Source organism: Eulemur rufifrons, chromosome 3 (genome assembly GCF_041146395.1).
Source record: "Eulemur rufifrons isolate Redbay chromosome 3, OSU_ERuf_1, whole genome shotgun sequence".
In the NCBI taxonomy this organism is placed as follows: domain Eukaryota; kingdom Metazoa; phylum Chordata; class Mammalia; order Primates; family Lemuridae; genus Eulemur; species Eulemur rufifrons.
Genome location: NC_090985.1, coordinates 3,860,289 through 3,882,791, shown reverse-complemented (window position 1 = coordinate 3,882,791; position 22,503 = coordinate 3,860,289). Strand labels below are relative to the sequence as shown.

The window sequence follows — 22,503 nt, the reverse complement described above, 5'->3', positions numbered from 1 at the left end:
AAATTTTCCCTAGTTATAATGTCATAAACAATCTTAAAGTTTCTACAATTCTGATTATTTTCTTAAGTAACAAAATTACTCTTGACAAGAAGCTACAGGTTCAGGTTATTTCTAAAGGTTTTTCATAGAAAATATATATTCTAGTTTGCTTCCTCATTAACCTCAAATCTGGGTATTTCTGCTGGCCTGTTCTATATGGGGTTCTTCCTGGGGAACACAAGGAAAATGCTCTTTGCTATATGCCAAGCATCCTTGTTTGACCACTCAAGAACAAGGACCCACAGCCCTGAGCAGGTATCTCAGGTGGGAAGTAGAGAGGGCTGACCACACAGGGGAGCTAGGTATATATATGTGAAAGGCTTCGGAGACCACCTACCTTGACAGGAACCTTTCCCACAATTCCTTGAGTTCCCTTAAATCTGAGGAACTACCTTAACACCTGAGCCTCTTAAGAAACCTATGAGGCTGGTCGGGCAGGTACCATTCCATCCTACAGTTGGGAAAACTGACCTCTTTATCTCTCTGCCCAAGATCAAGCTTAGAATCCAGGTTCCCCAATTTCTTCAAGGTACTTTTCCCACTGTACCTCTTAGAAGGGTCCTAAGAAGAGTCAGAAGAGGCTGAGAAGTCTATACCTTGTAGCTTGGCCAGCCACTGAGCTGGGCAGAATGTAATGGTAACACCCTCACCAAAGCCTGGCATCTTAGCAGTGAGGCCACTTGGCTCCCTGGCCAATTGCAAATATACACTACTGAAAGCTCCTCCCTCATCGATCATGGGTCCTTTTCCCTTAGTTCAACAACTTAGCATACTTTCCTATAAACTAGAAAAGTTTCCAGCATGTCTGATGCAACCCAGTGAGGTTTTAAGCCACTGTTGTCATTCTTACTGAAATAAAATCCATGCCGTTTTCTCAAAGGAGAAAAACAGAGCATGTATTAGAAAAAAGAAAGGATTCCCTGAAAAAAAAAATTTTTTTTTTTTTTTTTGCACGAGAAGGTCTCACTCTGTTGCCCAGGCTGGTCTTGAACTCCTGGCCTCAAGCCATCCTCCCACCTTGGCCTCCCCAAAGTGCTAGGATTACAGGTGTGAGCCACCACACCCAGCAAGACTTTTAACTCAGTGTAAGCTAAAGGAGAACAGGGTTAGCTCATGACTTGTATTTTACATAGTACTTTTTTGGAAGTTAGAAGAGACAAGAAACCTTCCCATACCCCTCAAATATGCCTTTCTTTCATTTGCTTTCCTATACAATTTAATAGAAATAAATTCTACAGATGCCACAAGTCAGTCTCCTTCTTAAGCCTCTCCCTCAAATGTTTAGCTATTTAAACATTTGAACATATACTCCTGAATCTTTGTGGGAATTATTTCCAAGACCAAGCAAAAAAATAAAAATTTATAAGTAGTATAGTTTTCCCCTTTAGTAATATGCAAGGATTGGTTCCAGGACCCCTTGAGCATACTCAAGTCCTACAGTGGGCCCTGCAGAAGCCATCTATACTTAAAGTTAGCCCTCCATATATTCGGGTTTCACATCCCACAAATATTGTATTTTCAATCTGTTTGGTTGAAAAAAATCTGTGTGTAAGTGGGCCTATGCAGTTAAAACCCATGTTGTTCCAAGGTCAACTGTAATTATCAGTCCTTGTGAGAATCCCTGCTGTTGTCAAGTTTTTTCAAGGTCCATTTAAAAAATTAAAAAGATATCCTTTCATCTAAAATAACTCAAACTTACACGTATTATGTACCCATAATAATTAAAAATAAAATAACTAAAAAAATCCCGTCAATATTCTTAATATGTGTTGCAACTCCTGGAGAGGATTATGAAACACTGTTAGGATTCACACCTCCTTGGAAAGAGTCAACTCCAGTACACACTGCCCTCTTCCCCTCACTATTCTGTGAAGTATCTTATGTATCCTAAAAGCTAAAGGCTTATTGACTTGCACTCATGTTTAAAAGCTATTAAAACATTCAAGAGCTGCACTGTCCAATGCAGTAGCCATTAGTCACATGTAGCTACTGAACACTTGAAATGTAACTAAGTCCATATTAAGATATTGTAGATATAAAATATACACAGGATTTTGAAGTCTTAGCACTAACAAAAAGACATCTCATTATAGTTTTTACATTAACTATTTGTTGACAAGCTATATGTTGGGTTAAATAAATTACTAAATTAATTTCATTTGTTTCTACTTTTTAAATATGGCTACCAAGAAATCTATAATAAAGTATGTGATTTACAATATATTTCTATACATAAATACTCCTATCACCTTTGGCCTATTCTATAAAATCTTCCTGTGTATCATAAAATATTATAGATTTCTATATCCTAATCAAAATCAGTCTTCACCTAGGGAGGGATTCAATCCACAAAGTAAATCACAAAAGGAACAAGTATCGCCAGGGACTCAACCATCATTTTTCACATGCTTCCCAAGGAAGACCACCTGCATGCACTGCCTAGAAGCTGTTCATACATGTAACCAAGCCTAGTGTAACCAAGTTTTCAAATCTAAATCACCTGGCAAATGATCATGAATTCCCCGGTTTATGGGTGTTGTGCAGACTCTACTGAAATCCAGAGAGTTATCCAATATGGCATTTATCCTCCGAAAGATACTGGCATTGCTGCAAGTGGAGAGCGCAGGTGCTTCCTGGTTGTCCCAGCAATCTTTTATCCTTCCCGCCTCTTCCTCCTAGACACAGAGAAAAGATATTTAGGTTTTCTACTACTTTCTGATAAAGAGACTTCACATCCTATTTCTCTCAACCCAATACCAAGAATTAGACAAAGTAACAAGGACTTGGGTTTCTTGCTTATAGACTAAAATTCTTAATGAGTATTTACTAGGAGCAAGGTACTCTGAGAGAACTGCAAGAAGGAAAAAAACACCAAAATATGAAGATATTTCCTCAAAAGCCTCCTAATCTAATGGGACACACATATAGGAATTAACATGACATGGCAGCAGCAGCATGAGCTTCAGAATGTAAAAACTACAATGAGACCTGGTTCAAATCTTGGGATATATCCATACACTGGAATACTGTCTGGCAATGTAAAGGAGTACAGGACTGATTGATACATGCTACAACACAGATAAACCTCAAAAACATTATGCTTAGTGAGAGAAGCCATTCACAAAAGACTGCATATTATCTGAGCCCATTTACATGAAATGTTCAGAGTAACTAAATCTAAAGATTAGTTGTCTAGGCTTGGGGAAAGAAGGAAAGTTAGGAGGTGGTAGATAGTGGGTACCTGGTTTCTCTTTGAAATGGAAAGATTCCACAATTAGATTATGGTGATGGTCGCACAATTCTGTGAACATACAGGTGACCCTGGAACACAGGTTTTGACCGTGTGGGTCCACTTATACATGGATATTTTTCAATAAACACATTGGAAAATTTTTTGGAGATTTGTGACAATTCAAAAAAACTCACAAACCACATAGCCTAGAAATATCAAAGCATTACAAAAAAGGTATGTCACAAATGCATAAAATATATGTAGATGCTAGTCTTTATTAACTACCATAAATATACACAAATCTATTATAAAAGGTTAAAATTTATCAAAACTAATGCACATAAACACAGACCATACAAGGCACTATTCATAATGGAGAAAAATATAAACAAATATATAAATGATTATTAATACATTAATACATTATTAATATTATAAAATAACTACACAAAATTAACTGTGGTACATACTGCACTACTGTAACAATTCTGTGGCCACCTCCTGTCGCTATTGTGGTGAGCTCAAGTGTTGCAAATATCCACTTAGAACATTGTGTGAGGCTAATCTCCACGTGAGCTGTTTGTCTCTCCACTACATTGCTTATTGCACTAAGTGATCTCTCATGATTCTCCTGTATTATTCATCATGTTCAGTGCAACACCATAAACCTTGAATGATGTCATGAGACCCTTACACAAGTGATGCTGGAAGTGCTTCCAAGAAGTAGAGAAAAGTCATGACATTACAAAAAAAAAGAAAAAAAGTTGAACTGCTTCATCTGTACCATAGATTGAGGTCTGCAACTGTGGATGCCCACCATTTCGAGATAAATGAATCTAGCATAAGGATCATTGTAAAAAGAAAGAGGAAGGAAGGAGAAAGAGAGAAAGAGAGACAGAGAGAGAGAGAGAGAGAGAGAGAAGGAGGAAAGGGTGGAGAAAGAAAGGAGGAGGGGGGAGGAAAAAGAAAATTCATGAAGTCATTGCTGCAGCTATGGAGCAAGCGTGAAGACTTTGCACTTTTTGTGAAATATCTTTTAAATCCCACGTTTACAGTGCAACTTTTATATGAGTGCAGGAATACTGTAAGAAAGGCATACTTATAGACTGTAATGATTTGAGAAAAAGTGAAATTGTTATACAATAACTTAAACCAAAATGAATGTGAAGGATCTAAACCTGGAGAATTTAATTCCAGCAAAGGATGGTTTGGCTTTGAAAAATGTCAAGATAACAGAAAGACAGCTTCTGCTGACCAAGAGGCAGATGAGTTTCTAGATGCCCAGAAGCCATTAAGAAAATCATTGAGGAAAAAGGGTATCTGCCTGAACAGGTTTTTAATGCAGATGAAAATGCCCTATTCTGGGGAAAAAATGCCACAAAGGACATTAGTAAAGAAAAGAAGAGAGCACCAGCACTTAAGGAAGGAAAGGACAGGTTAACTCTGTTTTGTGCAAACAGTCAGGTTTACGACCAGAACTGCCCTTATCTATAAAGCTGTTAACCTCTGAGCTTTGAAGGGAAAAGAAACAACAGCTGCTAGTCTTTTGGTTGTGTAACAAGAAGGCCCAGACACAGGGAATCTTTTTTCTGGATTGGTTCCACTAATGCTTTGTCCCTGAAGTGAAGAAGTACCCTGATAGTAAGGACAGCCTTTTAAAGTTCTTTTGATTTTAGACAATTCCTCTGGCCATCCAGAGCACCATGAGTTCAACACCAAAGCCAAAGTGGTCCACATGCCCCCAAACATGACATCTCTAATTCACCCTCTAGATCAAGGGGTCATAAGGACATTTAAGGCTCATTACACACAGTATTCTATGGAAAGGATTGTCAATGCTATGGAAGAGAACTCTGATAGAGAAAACATCATGATAGTCTGGAAGGATTACACCACTGAAGATACCACCATTGTTACAGAAAAAAGTGTGAAAGCCATCAAGCCTGAAATAAATTCCTGCTGGAGAAAACTGTCCAGATATTGTGCATGACTTCACAGGATTCACTACAGACCCAATTAAGGAAATCATGAAAGAGACTGTGGATACAACAAAAAAGGGGAGCAGTGAAAGGTTTCAAGATACGAATCTTGGAGAAATTCAACACCGAAGCAATATCACACCAGAGAAATTAACAGAAGACGACTAGATGGAGATGAGTGCTTCTGAACCAGTGCCAGACAATGAGGAAGACGATATAGAAGTAGTACCAGAAAACAAATTGACATCAGACAATCTGGCAGAAGGTTTCCAATTATTCAAGACTGCTTTTGGTTTCTTTTACAACATGGACCCTTCTATTAAACAGGCACTGAAATTAAAGCAAACAGAGGAAGAAGGATTAGTACTACATAGAAACATTTTTAGAAAAATGAAAAAGCAAAAAAACCCAGATAGAAATTATGATGTATTTCCATAAAGTTACACCACGTGTGCCTGCCTCCCCTCTACCTCTGTCACCTCTTCTGCCTCTGCCACCCGAGACAGCAAGACCAACACCTTCTCTTGCTCTGCCTGCTCAACGTGAAGACAAGGACGGGAAGATCCTTCTGATGATCCACTTCCACTTTAATGCATAGTAAATATATTTTCTCTTCCTTATGATTTTCATAATAACATTTTCTTTTCTGTAGCTTAAGAATACTGTATATAATATATACAAATATATACATAACATACAAATGTGTTATATCAACTGTTTACATCATCAATAAGGCTTCTGGTCAACAGTAGGCTATTAGTAGTTAAGTTCCTTGGGGGGGGTGAAAAGTTACACACACATTTTCAACACAGATTTTCACATCTGGGGGGGACTGGCACCCCAACCCCTGCATTAAGGGTAAACTGTACTAAAAGCCAATGAATCGTACATTGAAAGGTGAACAAATGATATACAAATATGGTATACAAATTATATCTCAATGTAGCTGTTTCAAAATTTTGGTTCTGCCATTTACTGGCTGTGTGATGGAAGACAGTTTTATTAACCTCTGTGCCCCAGTCTCTCCATTTGTGAAATGGTAGGAACAGGGTACCTACCAACTTTTTGATGGTATGTATAATTAAAGCAGTTAACATGGCATCTAGTACCTATTTTTGTATCTGAAGCATAATTAATTACAAGAAAAGATATAAGTATCAAAAGCAATACAAACACCACCCAAAGGTAACTGGTTAAATAAGTTATACAATTCTACATGGTCATTAAAAGTACATACAACTCTATTCACTGGCATGAGAAGATGTGTACATTATTGAATAAAAAAAGAACTCCTAGATATATAACCATGAACTGAACCCCTACACAAAAACTACTCTTTTGGTGGTATCTATTACAGTAAATAACAACACCATCCACAAAACTCACTCCACCATTCTTCACTCTCCCTTACTCTCCCCATCTAATGCCAAACATACTAAGCAATGAAATATTGGCCAACAGACTAAATCTTTTCAGGAGAGTCTGCCTCACCAGTTCTACCATTTCCAATTATCTTGGGGAAAACAAAAAACAGACTAAGTAAGGAAAGTGGCACTTAATTTCTTGTAGTTGGTCAAATCAAAACAAAACAAGAAGAAGGGCTGGGTGCAGTGGCTCACGCCTGTAATCCCAGCACTTTGGGAGGCCAAGCCAGGAGGACTGCTTGAGGCTAGGAGTTCAAGACCAGCCTGGTCAACACAGCGAGACCCTCTACAAAAAAATTTTAATTATCTGGGCATGGTGGCATGTGACTGTAGTCCCAGGGGACTGAGGCGGGATTACTTGAGCCTAGGAGCTGGAGGTTACAGTAAGCTGATCTTGCCATAGCACTCCAACCTGGGTGACAGGCAAGACTCTGTCAGAAAGAAAAGAAAGAAAGGCTTAGGGAAAGATAGTCAACTAGAAGCTGTGCCTCCTCCTCTACAGAGAGGAAGCAGAATAGTAAGTAGACACATTTCATACAGATTGTCTAGAAGAGAACACTAGGATTCACCAGAGAAGTGACCGGAAGCACCAAAAGTAACTAAGGAAAGGGTTCACAGGAGGTTGCCTGGCCAGGGACTGGCTGAGAGCCAGGAGAAGCTCCTGGATGAGGGGAAATGGGAGAGAAATCCCCAGGGCTTCACACTCTGAAATGGTCTTTTATAATCTTGGCTATGCAAGAACCCCTCAACTCACACAGGCCTCCTGCCTAACATAGGGAGCTGCCTAGAGATTGTACAGGGACATCTCTCTAGAAAGGAAACCCACACAGAATCCCACAGGCATCATAGCCTAGAGCCCCTCCACCTGGGTGCCATTTTGAGCACCTAGATACTGGGGATCTACAGATGCAGCTGCTGCCACTGTGGTGCTGCAGATAGAGAGGGGGTTCCCACGTAATCCTAGGAAGGTCCCCACCATCCTGTTATGGGCTGCTATTGAGACTGCAACTTGAGCAGATCACACTTCCCACAGCTTCTTGCCTGGAAGGGGACCCACCCTCTCTGGTCACAGGCCCAAGGTGTCATTTTGAGAGCTGAATCCTGGGCCGGGTTGTACTCTGCCTCCAGGCTGAGTTCGAGCCCATGTAGTTGTAGCCACCACCTGGCTGGAGAGGGAAAGGGAAACCAGGCTCTAGAACGTATACACAGAATACCCACTGTCCTGCTGTGAGACCTAGATGAAAAGTGGACTGTACTTCCGACAGCTTCTTGCCTAGGCGGAGCCCCACCCTCCCTGGTCACAGGCTCAAGGCACTTTTTCTTTTTCTTTTTTTTTTTTTTTGAGACAGGTTCTCACTCTGTTGCCTGGGCTAGAGTACAATGACATGATCATCATTCACTACAATCTCCAACTCTTTGGCTCAAGTGACCTTCCTGCCTCAGCCTCCCAAGTAGCTGGAACTGCAAGAGCGCACCATCACATTCAGCTAATTTTTAAATTTTTTGTAGAGATGGGGTCTCATTATGTCGCTGAGGCTGATCTTGAACTCCTGGCCTCAAGTAATCCTCCCACCAAGGCACCACTTTGAGAGTTTAATGCTGGGCTGTGCCCCACCCTCAGGCTGAATTTGGACTGATGCAACAGCAGCTACTGCCCAGTTGAGGAGGGATACGGAAACCAGACTCTCCTACACATACCTAGGACAAAACCCACTGTCCTGCAATGGATGGCTGTGGGACTGGAGACTAGCCCACTCAACCAACTGTAGCTACCAACACAGACCCTTTGGGTCCTAGTGAGTTGCTCCACCACTGCTACTGCCACCACCCACATCACACCAGCTGCCCGGGGGCCTGAGAACCCACCCACACACCAGCCCATTGCTCTATTAGCTTCAGAGCAAGCCCACCTGGAGGCCTAAAGAATCGGCCCTACAGTATCCACTACCACCGGTGCCAGAGTAAGCTGCTTCTGGGGCCTAAAAACAGGCACTCAGCCCCCTGGTGCCACCACTGAGGCCTAAAGAGAGGCTCAGTTGGCATCCATGTCCCCAGCAAAACTTCACCATAGCCTCAACTAATAACTGTACCTTAAGCCACCGAAGCAATCACAGATACTACTGACCCTGTGTACTGCTGAAGAAATCATATAAAGATCTCACTACCATAGGCACCCATAATCAAAGCCAAAGTGTCCTACTCAACCAACAACATATATATATCTTCAGGAAAAAATTCTCCCTGGCAGGGTGGGCACAATGGTTCATGTCTATAATCCCAACACTCTGGGATAGATAGATAGATAACAGATAGGGACAAACCCAAGCCCGCTGTCACTCTGTTTAGCCTATTAAAATCTATCTATAGATATAAGCATTAGAATTACCAGGAGCATTCATATTTTTATCAACTCTGCAGAATGACCTTAAAGGAACAAACTTGAGCCCCATATCAGCCTTAAGCTCTTGAAAAGACTGGTATCCTTTGCAAGCTGTGAAGATGACCAGAATACATAATGCTGAAAGGTTGTTTTCACAAGCCCTCTATAGTGGCATCACTTCGAACTGTTAAACCCAGTGACATCCAAGGCCCTCTTCACAAATGTAGATTTCTAAGATGATATTCAACTTCACTAAGGCAACTCCACAAAGACTAAGATACAAGTGTGTTTACAATCTGTAGATCTTTAAGGCTATAGCCTTCATTCATTCACTGCCTAATAAACACATTAACCAACTCTCTCTATAGTGAGCGCTCCAAGGGTCAGCAGCTTAGAGAGTCAATCAAAAGTTAGTTTTGAAGTCTAGAAAGGGAACTAAGATCTGATGTCATAAATCACCATAAAACAAGCTATAATGTGCTATAAACATATACTGTCCTCTAGGTGACCTAAGGTGGCCCAGAGGAGAGAACATACCTGGAAATGGGAATAAAAAGGAATGTCTTGAAGAACACAAGAAAGTAGAGAGGCATTAACCAAAGTGGAAGGGCACTAAGTACAAAAGCGAGAAGAGTGGAAAGGCAGCCTCATCTGCCAGGTTAAGGTGTCAGCACTGTCTTCTATATAAAAAGTTGTCAAATTTTAATAAGCCCCTTTTAATACACAAAATTAATCTAATTTTTATTTACTATAACAGAAGTACTATGCGTAAGGATTTCCAGATCCTGGACACATCTAAAGGCAAGTAAATGACAACTGTAATTAAATCTTAGAAGGAGACCACCAGTAACTACACGAAAGATAAGAGGTAGGAGGATCAGTGGGAAAAGTGCCACAATAGTCTAGGGCTACAGTCCCCAACCCCTGGGCCATGGCCCAGTACCATTTACATGGCCTGTTAGGAAACGGGCCACGCATCACCACCTGAGCTCCGTACCACCCCCCCCCCACACACACACAACACCCCACACCTGGTCTGTGGAAAAACTGTCTTCCATAAAACCAGTCCCTGTTGCCAAAAAGGCTGGAGACCACTGGTCTAGGGGTGGCAGATGCAGCCTTGGGAGGCCTTCTGGAAGAAACTTATTTCTCGGGAAGGGAAGGAAATCTTACCTTTTCAAGGAGCCTGAAAAAATCTAGGAATGTGTCTGGCCACCCTGCCCCACTCCTAACCCAGTTAAGAACATATACCACAACCTCCAAACTCAAGGCAAATGGTATCTGACATGCTCCCCTCCCCTTCTCTCATGTATACCAAGTCAGATCTAGTTTGAGATGACTCAGTGTAATTAAAGTAAATGAGGTGCTCAATTTATAACCCAACTGCTTGATCTTACCGGTAAGCACCAATGTTTGCCTTGAAAAACCAATTTGGAAAGAAAAAAAAAAAATCAAAGCCAGCACACTCAGATGCAGAACAGATTTGCCACTCTCCTTATATGTACAATAGGGATAGAAATACTAGTATCTCATAGAGCTTTTGCGAATTAACATACATAAAGTACTTAGCACAGTGCCTGGCATATAATTCTGTGCTGAACCAATGAATGCTACCAGTAGCAGTATCAGTACACCATGGGGTCAGAGGCCACCACAGGGATCCTTGAGGAATAGGATGTATTTGCTCACTAAATGAGAAAAATGAACTAAAAATCTAGGGCAACTATTCCTTTGAAGACTCCAAGCCCCTCTGTGCCTGGAACCCTGTAACTCTTCCTCCTAATCATTTGACTTAAAAAGTTTAATTAAAAGACCAAAGATATGATACAAACAGAACTACCTAAAATCTGAATCTACAAGTCAAGCATCCCTCATCTGAAATGCTTGGGACCAAGAAGTGTTTTGGACTTTTTTTTAAGGTTCTAAGCTAATATACATTAGCTATCTTGGGGTGGGACCAAAATCTAAACACAAAATTCATTTGTTTCATATACACCTTATAAACATAGCCTGAAGGTAATTTCATACAATATTTTTAATAATTTTGTGCATGAAACAAAGTTTTGGCTGTATTTTAAGTGCAATCCATCCCATTAAGTCAGGTCTGGAATTTCTACTTATGGTGTCATATCGATGCTCATAAAGTTTCAGATTTTGGAGCATTTCGGATTAGGAATGCTCAGCCTGTATAAAATTTATTGATCCTTTTAAACTCTTCAGTTAAATGAATTCAATAGTTTCTCATTTTCAAAATGGAAACTTATTATCCCACCTCCATACTGATAGAACCATTTATTTGTATAGTCTGTCTTAACTTTGATCAGTGTATAGGTCTGAGTTCAGACCAATGTTTTACCATGAGGAAAAATGTGTTTTTTCTCTTGGTTATTCTATTGCCTGACAGCGTCTGCTGTTACTTTGGCATATTTTGCCATAGAGCAAGAACATCTGCAGTTCTTGACCTTCAGTTGGTTTTTCACTGTGGACAGCAAAGTAGGCTTTAAGATAGATCAGAGACTTAAAGAGCACAAACCTTAATATCTTAATACTACTGAAAATCAGGAGTCAACCAGAAGAATTTACTTGGCAATGCTAGAAAATAAAACAATAATTCTTTTAAAGTTTAATGCTGATGATATAGTAAAAAAATGGCCTCAGATAAAACTAGTTCTACATACCTATTATTAAAAAGAATAGCTCATGAGGAACCTCTACTGAGTTATTTTAGATCAAGTCTCAATTTTCTCCTCTTGAATAAATAAAAGAAATGACACTCCCATCATGAAACAGTGGTTTCCTATAGCCATGATCCTCTTGGGACACAAAAAGGGAGGGGGGAGACAGTCCAGAAAAAAAGCATTCCCCTTTTGCACAAGGGAAGAAACCTCCTCCACAAAACTATACATCACTGTTTCAAGAAGCAGAATGAACACAGGCTTTGGGGTACAAACACCAGGTCTACCACTTAAGTACTGCTCTGAGCCTTGGTTCCCTGAGGTATAACAAATGGGGTACACCACCTTCTTTGCAGACTCTGTAGTAATCATAAATACATACAGCACATGAACATGTTCAATCAACAACTTACAAGAGGCATATGTTCAATTCCATATAGGTGATTAAACTATTGTTACTTAGAAATATGTTTTCAACTTACCCTAACCAAGTTCACCAAGAAGTTTATTCATTCATTTTAGCATATAACTGGGTTTCATTTTTTTGCATCTGTTTTAAAACTATCATAACTTTTTCTTTAAAAATCTGAACTCCGCACCATGTGGTTATGTTTGGTGGTTAAAGAATAAGATCCCCAAATTTTATTCCTATTTGTATGACAGAACAAATCTACAATTGTCTAATTTGGAAACCCTGGCCTTGCCTTCAGATACCATACTCCTCAGGTTCAACATGGTGATGGGATAGTCATTCCCTTCAGACCAAAATCCTGGTTTGGGGATATTCACCTGTCATAAATAAATGCCAACTCTACCATCTCTGGCTTGATTTTTATTCAGTTTGCCTTTAATCAATACCACAATACCAACGCTGCAGATCCCTTTAAAACTATTACTATTAATCATCTACTACAGATTCATCACAAGCCAGTTGAGAGATGATGGAAGATTTGTCTGAAGGGCACACAGTTTACTCCTCCAGACAGAGTTTTAAAATTAGGGTCCACGGATTGGAATCTAGTGAGCTCCTTGCAAAAATATGTTCACATTAAAATTTTTTCTGAGAGTAAGATTTTTTTCCATTTAATCAGGTATTTTAGTTAAATGCATTGGTGTTGAACATTTAGACTTTTTGGGGGGGTGGGAAGTGAGGCAGAGTCTTACTCCGTCACCTGGCTAGGGTACAGTAGCATTACCATAGCTCAATGCAACCTCAAACTGACTCCTGGGTTCAAGTGATCCTCCTGCCTGGGACTACAGGTACATGCCACCATGCCGGCTAATTTTTCTTTCTTTCTTTTGTAGAGACAGGGTCTTACTCTTGCTGAGGCTGGTCTCAAACTCTTGGGCTCAAGCGATCCTCCCACCTGGGCCTCCCAGAGTGTTAGGATTACAGGTGAGAGCCACTGCACCCTGGACTTTCTTTTACAATTAAACCAGAGCAACAGAAATGTAATTAGATGCCCCAAAGAACTGGTTCTGTTGACTTATACTTTGGTAATTTGCCATTAGTTTTATACTAATAAAGAAGGTAAACAAAACCTCTACAGCATTTATACTCAGGATTTTGAGTATACAGTTTACTGTATTCTTTTTTCTTTCAAAGAGGCAGGGTCTCACTCTTATTGCCCAGCCTGGAGTACAGTGGCAGTATCACAGTTCACTGCAGCCTCAAAGTCCTGGGCTCAAGCAATCCTCCTGCCTCAGCCTCTCAAAGTGCTGGGATTACAGGTGTGAGCCACCACACCCAGCCTGTTTACTACAATTTTATATCAACACTCATTTAGAAAAACGTCATTCAGACAGGGCACAGTGGTTCACACCTGTAATCCCAGCACTTCAAGAGGTTGAGGCAGGAGGATCACTCGAGGCCAGGAGTTCAAGGCTGCAGTGAGCTATGACTGTACCACTGCACTCCTGCCTGGGTGACAGAGACCTTGTCTCAAAAAAAAAAAAAAAAAAACAAACCCAAAACCAAAAAAACTAAACTCAAAAGAATTTATTAGATTGGTCCATATGAAACGTTTTTCAACCAACAAAATGGCAATTTCACATAGTTCAATCGGATATTATTTCATAAATACTGAAAACCTGCTAGATTAGATGTTGAGATTACAGAGATAAATAAAACATAATCCTTGCCCTCAAGAGAATGAGCTAAGTGGGAGAAAGAAAACTCAGGTAAGTGGAGATCAGGAAAGCACAAAATGCCACAGGAGAAGAGACGAATAAATCAAAGTGTCTAGAATGGTTTCACAATTCAGACTTTTTAAGCTAGAAAATAAAAAGCAGAATTTCAAGAAGCAGGCATGAGAAAGAGTACAATAGGCAGAGAACAAGCAATGAGAGGCTTCAGAATACAGTAAATTCAAAGGAAGGGAAGTGGTCCAACATGGCCGGTCAGGGAGGTTTCACCAGGACTAAAGTAGAGATAAAGCTCCCAAGGCATTTCAAGATTTGGGGTTTTAAGTTTGGACAAGAGACAATTCCACATGAACAAAAGACCAAAGGCTCCAGAGTTGTCTCAGAGCTGTTTCCTGACCTGGGCTCCATCTCCTCTCCAGACAGAGTTTCTCAAGCTGCCTTGATGCAGAAGGAAGAGGGAGTTTAGAGTCTGGGATTCCAATGTGAGGCCCAGTGCTCCACTAACTGGCTGCCCTTGACCAGAATTTTCAATTTCTCTAAACATGTCTTTCTCTCTGTCATGTGTGAATGACAAAGTCAAATTCTCATGAGGAACAAAAGCAACTAAAAGGCTCTGGACAATTGATCATACAAGTCCTATTCTTGCCCTCCCCAATTTGACAGAGCTTCTATTACCCTCCTTTTTCTCCAGTTACTGAATGAGTGTCCTTCTTCCTATTCAAAGGACAGTTTTGGAGTCCGTCTTTTCTCACACCCTCAAGACCTCTTGGTCACATCTCTCACCTCTATTTGTAACCATGATCAGCTCTCTCCCATGTTTGGACCTTTCCTTAACCCTATGCTCCCCTTCAGTAGCCAGCCTGTCTTTCCTCAGCTTCCCCACCAGGCTTCTGTACAGAGTAACCGTCCTGTCCCTACTGCCTCACCCTCACTGCTCTCTTTAATCCTTGAAGGCATCAGATGCTTCTTCCCGTCCCACACATACAACTCTGAAAGACTTTTTAACCAAGCTCACTGTGCCCTATCGAGTCCTAGGAACATTTCCTGAGCCTTTTAAGATGTTTTAATTCTTCCTTGGATGTTCCTATTAGAGCTTTGAAAAGCACAAACCTGATCACCTAACTCTATCGGGCAGTGTTCTCAAGCATGCTGGTATCAGGACTCCTTTAATGCTCTTAAAATTATTGGGGACCTTAATAATACTATTGAGAGCTTTCATGCAGGTGGATCATATCAGTATTTACCCATTAGAAATTAAAACTAAAAAATAAATGTATTTACTAATCACTTAAAAACAAACCCATTACATATTAACACAAATAATTTTCCAGAACAAAAAAATTTAAGAGGGTCTCCCTCCATCACCCAGGCTAGAGTGCAGCGGTACAATCACAGCTCACTGTAACCTCTAATTCCTGGGCTCCAGTGATCATCCTGAATCAGCCTCCTGAATAGCTAGGACCACAGGTGCATGCCACCACGCCTGCCTAATTTTTTTTAGTATTTTGTACAGATGGGGTCTTGCTATGTTGTTCAGGCTGGTCTCAACTCCTGGCCTCAAGCCATCCTCCCTCTTTGGCCTCCCAAAGTGCTGGGATTATAGGCTTGAACCACTATATCCACCCCCAAAACAAACCAACAAAAATTTAGTGGCATTCTTTGACATTTTTACAAATCTCCTTAACATCTAGGTTAATAAAAGATAGCTAGATTTTCCTGTCTGCATCTAATCTGTTTCCTTCCTATCTGTAGTTAATCTGTTGCCATGTGTTGTTTTGGTTGAAGAAGAAAATGGAGTCTGAAAGTATATGAAGTCTATTAAGAAAATGTAGTTGGAAAAAGGAGGAAAATTTAAAAACCTTTCAAAAATTGTGGCTATTCTTCTAATACTACACCAACACTCTCAACAAGTGGTAACTTCTTAAAGATTAGTTGCAACTCGGACTCTGAAACCAAATGGATATATTCTTGATATGCTGTTATATTAAAACACACAAGTCTATCTCCATTTTTGATAGACCTTTTACCCATGTCTGACTTTATAACATGAGTTAGTCATTTGATAAATACTGGTTCACTGAGTTATACAAATATTGCAATTGTGGACACACTAGTTAATAGCACCAATCTCATCAGGAGTTTGAGTACTGGGGAAGGTATCAAGCTCACGTGGTTGCAAATAAAGGTATTCCAAAACTCTTTCTTCTTCAGAGCTCAAATTGTATCATTAGCAACAAATATTATCAGTTATTTGTTATGAAGTGACTGGTTTGCTTTGTTCATTTTTAAGAAAATGTCTATCAAATGCCCAAAGTTGAATAACCTGTTTGTCAGCTGTTCTATTAAAAAAAAAAAAAAAGGTGTTTCACAGAAAAATAAAAAGAGGCTTATTCTTTTTGAAACTCAGTCATATATCTATCCTTGAGGCCATCACTACACTTGGATATGAAGCAAAAGTACTTTACACTGACATTTCATTTGTCACACAATATTAAAGGCATATGCTCAAGAGCTGAGATTTAATGAAATTAATTTTTACTGCTTCCTCAAGGACATTCATAAGTGAAACTGACTTTTTCTGGGAACATGCAGCATGAAGAATACGATGACTGCTACAACAGTTTAATGTCATTGCCCTGATTCCTGCTAAGGTGCCAGTGGTTTTATCCACCCTTGCTGCTTTTGCACCATCAGTGCAAATGTCAACATGGTGGTGGTGGGTGGGGGTGGGGGGGGGGAAATCAACTGATGTCGTCTTAGAATTACTAACAGTCTGACCGTGAATCTCTTAAAGAGCTGTGGGGACCACAAGGGGTCCAAAGACCTTGGTTTGAGAATTGCTGCCACAAAATAAAGGCCAAGCTCCTATGGACAGCATATAAGGCCTTTCATAGTCTAGCATAGTCTAGTGGCCCAATTAGACCTCTATTAGTCTACTAATTTAACTGAGGGACAACACAGTAAAGGGCACTAGTTATAAGTATGTAACTTGATCAATATTCACTTATTTGTATATACTGGAGCAACTAGCACACACATCAAGATACATTCCCAACACCCTATAATGTTCCTCTGTGCCCTTTCCCACTCTCTATGCCTCCCTCCCCAACACACAGTTCACTATTCAAACTCCTGGTGTTACCAATTAGTTTTACCGATTTTTGAACCTCTTATAAATGGAACCATGTAGGTATGTTTTTGAGTCTGGCATTTTTTCAGTTAGAGATTTCCACATGTTGTAGTGTAGTACAGTAGTTTATTACTGTGCAGTACTACATTATAGATGTGGATATATCACAATGTATTTATTCACATTCCTGCTTACCGGTATACAGAAGAGTTAAAACAGCCAGGTCTGACTGCTGTCTTTTGGCTGCCACCTGGGAACTTGGATTTTGAGTTCCCACCATTCCCAGCACTGGTAAATGTGACTTACTATACCTAAACTGAACAAACAATACGGTTTACGCTGAGTACCTGCTCTCCTGAAGTCTGGAGTTTTGATACATTCCAGGCAGAGGCTGCCTCTCTAACCAGCCCTCAACAAGCTTTTCTGGCTGGCAACATTTTACCTGTGTTGTCAGTTGTCGGGGGAATTAAACTGTGTGTAACTTCCCCTGGGAGAGGACTCGTGGAAGCTTTTACTGACTTTGCCCCAAACACCTCTTCCCTTTGATGGTTTTTCTCTAAATCCTTTAGTTGTAATCTTGGCCACGAGTACAACTATCTGCTGACTCCTATGTATCCTCCCAGCGAATCATCTAACTTGGGCACCATCTAAAGGACTGCCGACAGAATGGGCATTTGGTTTTTTCTTCAGATTTTGAACATTATGAATAAAACTGCTATGAATATTCTTGTATATGCTTTAGTCATATGTACTCATTTCTCTTGCATATAGGAACATAAGTACAATTGCTAGATCACAGGACAGTATCCCTTTTGCACTTAAAATCCTAATCATATTGTACCTTCCAGTTACCTCAAAACAGTCCACTGTCTCCTACCTCGTCTTTCTACATGTTCTTTTTGCCTACAATAACCTCCGCATACCCTATAATGCCTGTTTTGGCAAAGCCTTTTAATTCTTTTTATTTATTTATTTATTTTTTGAGACACAGTCTCACTGTTGCCCAGGCTAGAGTGCAGTGGCATCATCATAGTTCATAGCAACCTCAAACTCCTGGGCTCAAGTGATCCTCCTGCCTCAGCCTCCCAAGTAGCTGGGACTATAGGCATGCACCACGACGCCTACCTAACTCTTCTATTTTTTGTAGAGATGGGGTCTCACACTTGCTCAGGCTGGTCTCAAACTCCTGAGCTCAAGTGATCCTCCCTTCTTGGCCTCCCAGAGTGCTAGGATTACAGGCGTGAGTCATCATGCCTCACCTCTTTTAATCTTTTATCTGCCTACTACCCATATTATCTCTGAATATATTTATTGATGAGCTTACAATACAGTATATAACTTATTTATGTGCTTGTGCTCCTATTAGACTATTAACTATTTGGAAGCTGGGATTTTATTTACCCTCGTTTCTTATTTACCCAGAGTGGCCCCTGGAACATGACAAGAAAGCAAAAAAAAAAATAAATAAATACAGTTGTCATCTTTGGATTTCCGAGCATCAGATTGTATTATTCATGAGATCTTTGTTTTTTGTTCACGTGGAATTGTCTTTGGTCCAAACTTAAAACCCCAAATCCTGAAATGGCTTTGCGTGGCTGTGAGCTTTGACACTGAGAAGAGGTAGAATTGGTGACTGAATATTTATCTTATTGGAGGGGTGTGGAGGGGAATAGGAAGGATCCAGGAAAAGGCTCTCTCATCCAGAGTTCACCATCCAGCGTGGGAGATACAATAATCCACTAAGATCCACGGACTGAGGGTCAGAGGGATATGTCTGGGAAGCGATGAGAACAGCAGTGAGGCAGAGTTCCTCACGGTGGAGGATGTGAGTAGGCAAGAACAATTAAGGACAGTGGAAAAAGTGAATTGAAAATATTCATCCTAGGCAGACCCGATCTAGTGAACTAGCAATGGGAATGGAGAAGGAATGAAAGGATACAGAGGCCAAGGGAGACAAAAACTTGGGATCACATCAAGGCTTTATAGTTATAGAAACTGGGAAAAGGTTTCCAAAGGAAAGCTCCAAGTATTGACTTACTGAGCATCCTTCTGTATTGGGGCATCTAATGGTAAAAGAAACAAACAAAAAACCCATCCACCACGGTTCTTACCCCCAAGAGGATACTACAATCTAGTTGGAAAAAATTAAATTGAGTGGAAGAGACAGAAATGGATTAGCCCCAAGAGATGAGGAAAGGAAAGAAAACTGGTTCTGTTTTTAGACCTGTTAGGTTTAGCATGCCCCGGTTAGATGTAATGCATACAGAAATGTAGATCTTCAGAACCACCAAGGCTAAAGAGCTCAACCTAAAACTTAGACACGCAGAGAACTGATACTTCTATGGGAATACATTGGCCCTCCCCCAGAATAAGGAGACAGGAATGATCCAACAGACTGAACTGTAAAAAATGTGCATTCGGGGGGAAAAAGAAGCCCGCAAGTGCCAAGACAAGAAAAGATCAGTCAGATAGGAAAAGAGAAATAAGAAGCCATAGTCTTATGAACCAAGTGGAAATTTTAAGTAAAATAAGATAATCAAGACCAACATAGCAGAGGTCGAGGTGTATGAATTCTAGAAATTGTACTAGTCTAGAAATGAGAAAATCTGGATTCCAATTCTGGCTCTATCATTCATTCACTGTAAAATCAAAATAATCACTTTTCATTCTAAGATTAATTCTCCTTGTCCATGAAAAAAGGGAGTCAGATTATAACCTGGGTTTAGTATTAACTCCAAGTTATCCCTGGGAGACAGGTCTCTAACACCTTTTGAGCTTCAAAACAATTCCAAGATTACAATTTTAAAAAAAGGTCTCAGGAGAAAGGGCAGACTCAGGAGACAGACAGATGGTGTCAGAGCCAGAACCCAGGAGCACAAAGCCAGAAAGCACAGGTGTTAAGTAGGGAGAGATAAAGCGTTGTCAAAACACACAAAAAAAAGCCTGACCTGCCCTTCAACGCAACTGTTCTCTTTCCAGCAGAGGACAGCTACTCCCCACACCTTCATCAAAGGGGACTGCGGACAGTGGCACTGTATCAGTCAGGATGGTACTTATAGTAGCACATTACTTTGGCCAGAAAGAAAGAAGCCAAAAATACTATTAAGTCAAGTTACTCCCAGAATGAACAGCTACTTGCAACTGTGACCCAGTTTTAGCATATAAATCAACCTTCAGACCAGCCCTCTGGGGGATTCTCCAATTACCTCAAGGGAAGTCATCACAAAACACCTTAAAAAAAGTACAGCAAAGAGTGTTAACTCACTGCCATCTAGGACTGCTCCACCACACAGGAACAATAACAATAATAATAAAGTAGAATTCAAATGTTATCCATGCCTGAATGTTCTCCTGAACGCAAACCTTAACCCCATGTAGTCAGGAATCCCTCCCACACCCATGTTATTCAAAAACACATTATAAACTAAGGCAGCAAAATAATCCCTAACAGGAGTCTTTTTAAAGCTCAACACCAAAACTCACTGGAATTACAACTACAATGTGAATTTAAGACTTTGAAATTTGGATACTAACTTTTTACAGCAAGTCGGATAATTTTCCTATGAAAAATGTAAAATATTACATACAGCTCAATCAGTTTACTATAATTGAGAAATACCCTGCTGTTTAGGGGTCCTACCTTCACCACAAAAACTTTCAGCATTTGGAATCTGTGCTCCCAAGCAGATTTAACTTTAAAAAGGCTGCAACAATGGCAGGAAAAACACACGGCATTTCCAGAGCTACAATGTGGGGGGCAAAAGAGGCAGAATGTGTAGTATCCAAAAAGCTTAATAAACATTGAAAGGGAGCAATCAGTGCTTCTTGGTTTTAGTTCAAACAACAGACACAAAATTCTTTATGTAACCTCTTTGACCCCAACCTCTAGATCCAATCCCCTTCTTATCCCTACGTTCCAGGGGCTTTCTGGCAAATTCCCTCCAGAATCACTACAGTCTATACACTGCCTAGGAAACGCAGATTTGCAGAACTGGATGAGATTAGCACAGCTTTTCCATAGCAGAGAAAATAATTTGCTCTTTGATTCCATGAGTCTTTTGTCTTTAGAGTTAGTGGTGGAAGCAGCAAGAGTCTAAACATTAATATCCCAGTTTGGTATACACTCCTGTCCCAACCTTTGAGCCAGAAATACAAACCCACTAATTAATTCCCCCCTTAAACAAACGTAATTTTAAGATTTGATCATTTAGTTAAAGGACCTAAAACCAATGAATGACAAAGCTTGTACAGACAAAACCTAGCATGTAAATACAAAAATACCAATAGAGAGCTATTTAGTCACCTCTATCCTTCCCCATCCCACCCCCTGCCAAATTTGCAAACTGAACTCACAGCTGAGTGTTTGGTTGCTAAAGAAGCTGCTAGGAACTGGTAACATTTTGAAGTTTCCATCTCTCCAAAAACTTTCCAGGATCCAGGTAAGAAAGCTATCAAGCTTGTATTTGAGTTTCATTCTCACAGGAAAATAAAAAACAAAACAAAACCCTTCACAAAAGCTCTGAATAATGATCTTTACTGCTTTAAATCCTTGGGAATAAGACAAGAAGAAAAAGTACATACTGCTTTACATCTGCTAGTGTGACTGTGTGTAATGCTAGGATTCTAAGCATTACCCAGAACTGAAACCCCATCCCCTCATTCCTGGTCCAGGGCCATTTTATTATGCCTTAGGAGTTCATCCCAGACGATTTTACTACATACTGCTAAAAACCTTTTATTAATTCTTCCTGGAAATCTTAGAGACAGCACTATGAGAATTTTAGTAAGCTCCGTTTTACTTGTATAGATCTTAAACAATTATATAATTTCAAAATTGACTTGTCTGAGAAGGAAAAAGTTATGGAAATTTTAACTGTTCTGAAAAAGGAGTCTTTTGTGCAGAGGGTTGGAGGGTCATTCCCACAGTGGGAGGAGCCTTTCTCCAGACCTCGGGCTCTCTCAGGATCAACTAACTGCTCTGACACGCATATGGAATGATAGACACAGCACATTCCTCCTGGTATCAGCACTGCTACACTAATCTTCAGAAGACCCACGCTAACTTCTACAGCAATCAGAGATTCCCACCAATGTAGTTAAGGTTCCTTGCCTGTAAATATGATAAGACCACTACCTTTTTTCTACAATGTATACCACCAATGATCCCTTGATCCTCTGACATACCAGAATACACATAACGTAATAGGAGGGGCTATAGCACGATAAAGGCCTAGGTTCACACTCAATTCCATCACTTAATAGGCTTGTGACTTGATTTCTGAGACTGTTTCCTCATGTGCATAAGAGGGTGGAAATCCAACAGGCATGTTTTAAGACAAACTAAACTAGGCCTCACCTCAAATCCAACGTTAGACGTGTTACATTTGGTCCATGCAAGATTTAAAGTTTGTTATCTGCCACATTTAAAAGTCAGGGAGTTCATCAAAATAGAGATTGCCAGCCTAACTAGAGAAAAAGTCAAAGATCCATCAACTCTGG

General features: G+C 40.2%; 1 protein-coding gene across 10 annotated transcripts in view; it reads right to left on the bottom strand.

Moving 5' to 3' along the window:
* Positions 1 to 22,503, bottom strand: part of CPEB1 (cytoplasmic polyadenylation element binding protein 1) — a 92,490-nt gene that overhangs the window by 67,243 nt on the left and 2,744 nt on the right. For 7 of the 10 annotated variants that reach the window (XM_069465661.1, XM_069465662.1, XM_069465660.1 and 4 more), the window contains exon 2: positions 2,540 to 2,714. In XM_069465661.1, coding sequence (XP_069321762.1) covers positions 2,540 to 2,714 — 175 coding nt within the window. Of the gene's footprint in view, positions 1 to 2,517; positions 2,715 to 5,392; positions 5,591 to 20,175; positions 20,232 to 22,503 lie in introns of those variants that run through there. The other 3 variants (XM_069465670.1, XM_069465666.1, XM_069465667.1) reach the window with 3 other exon arrangements.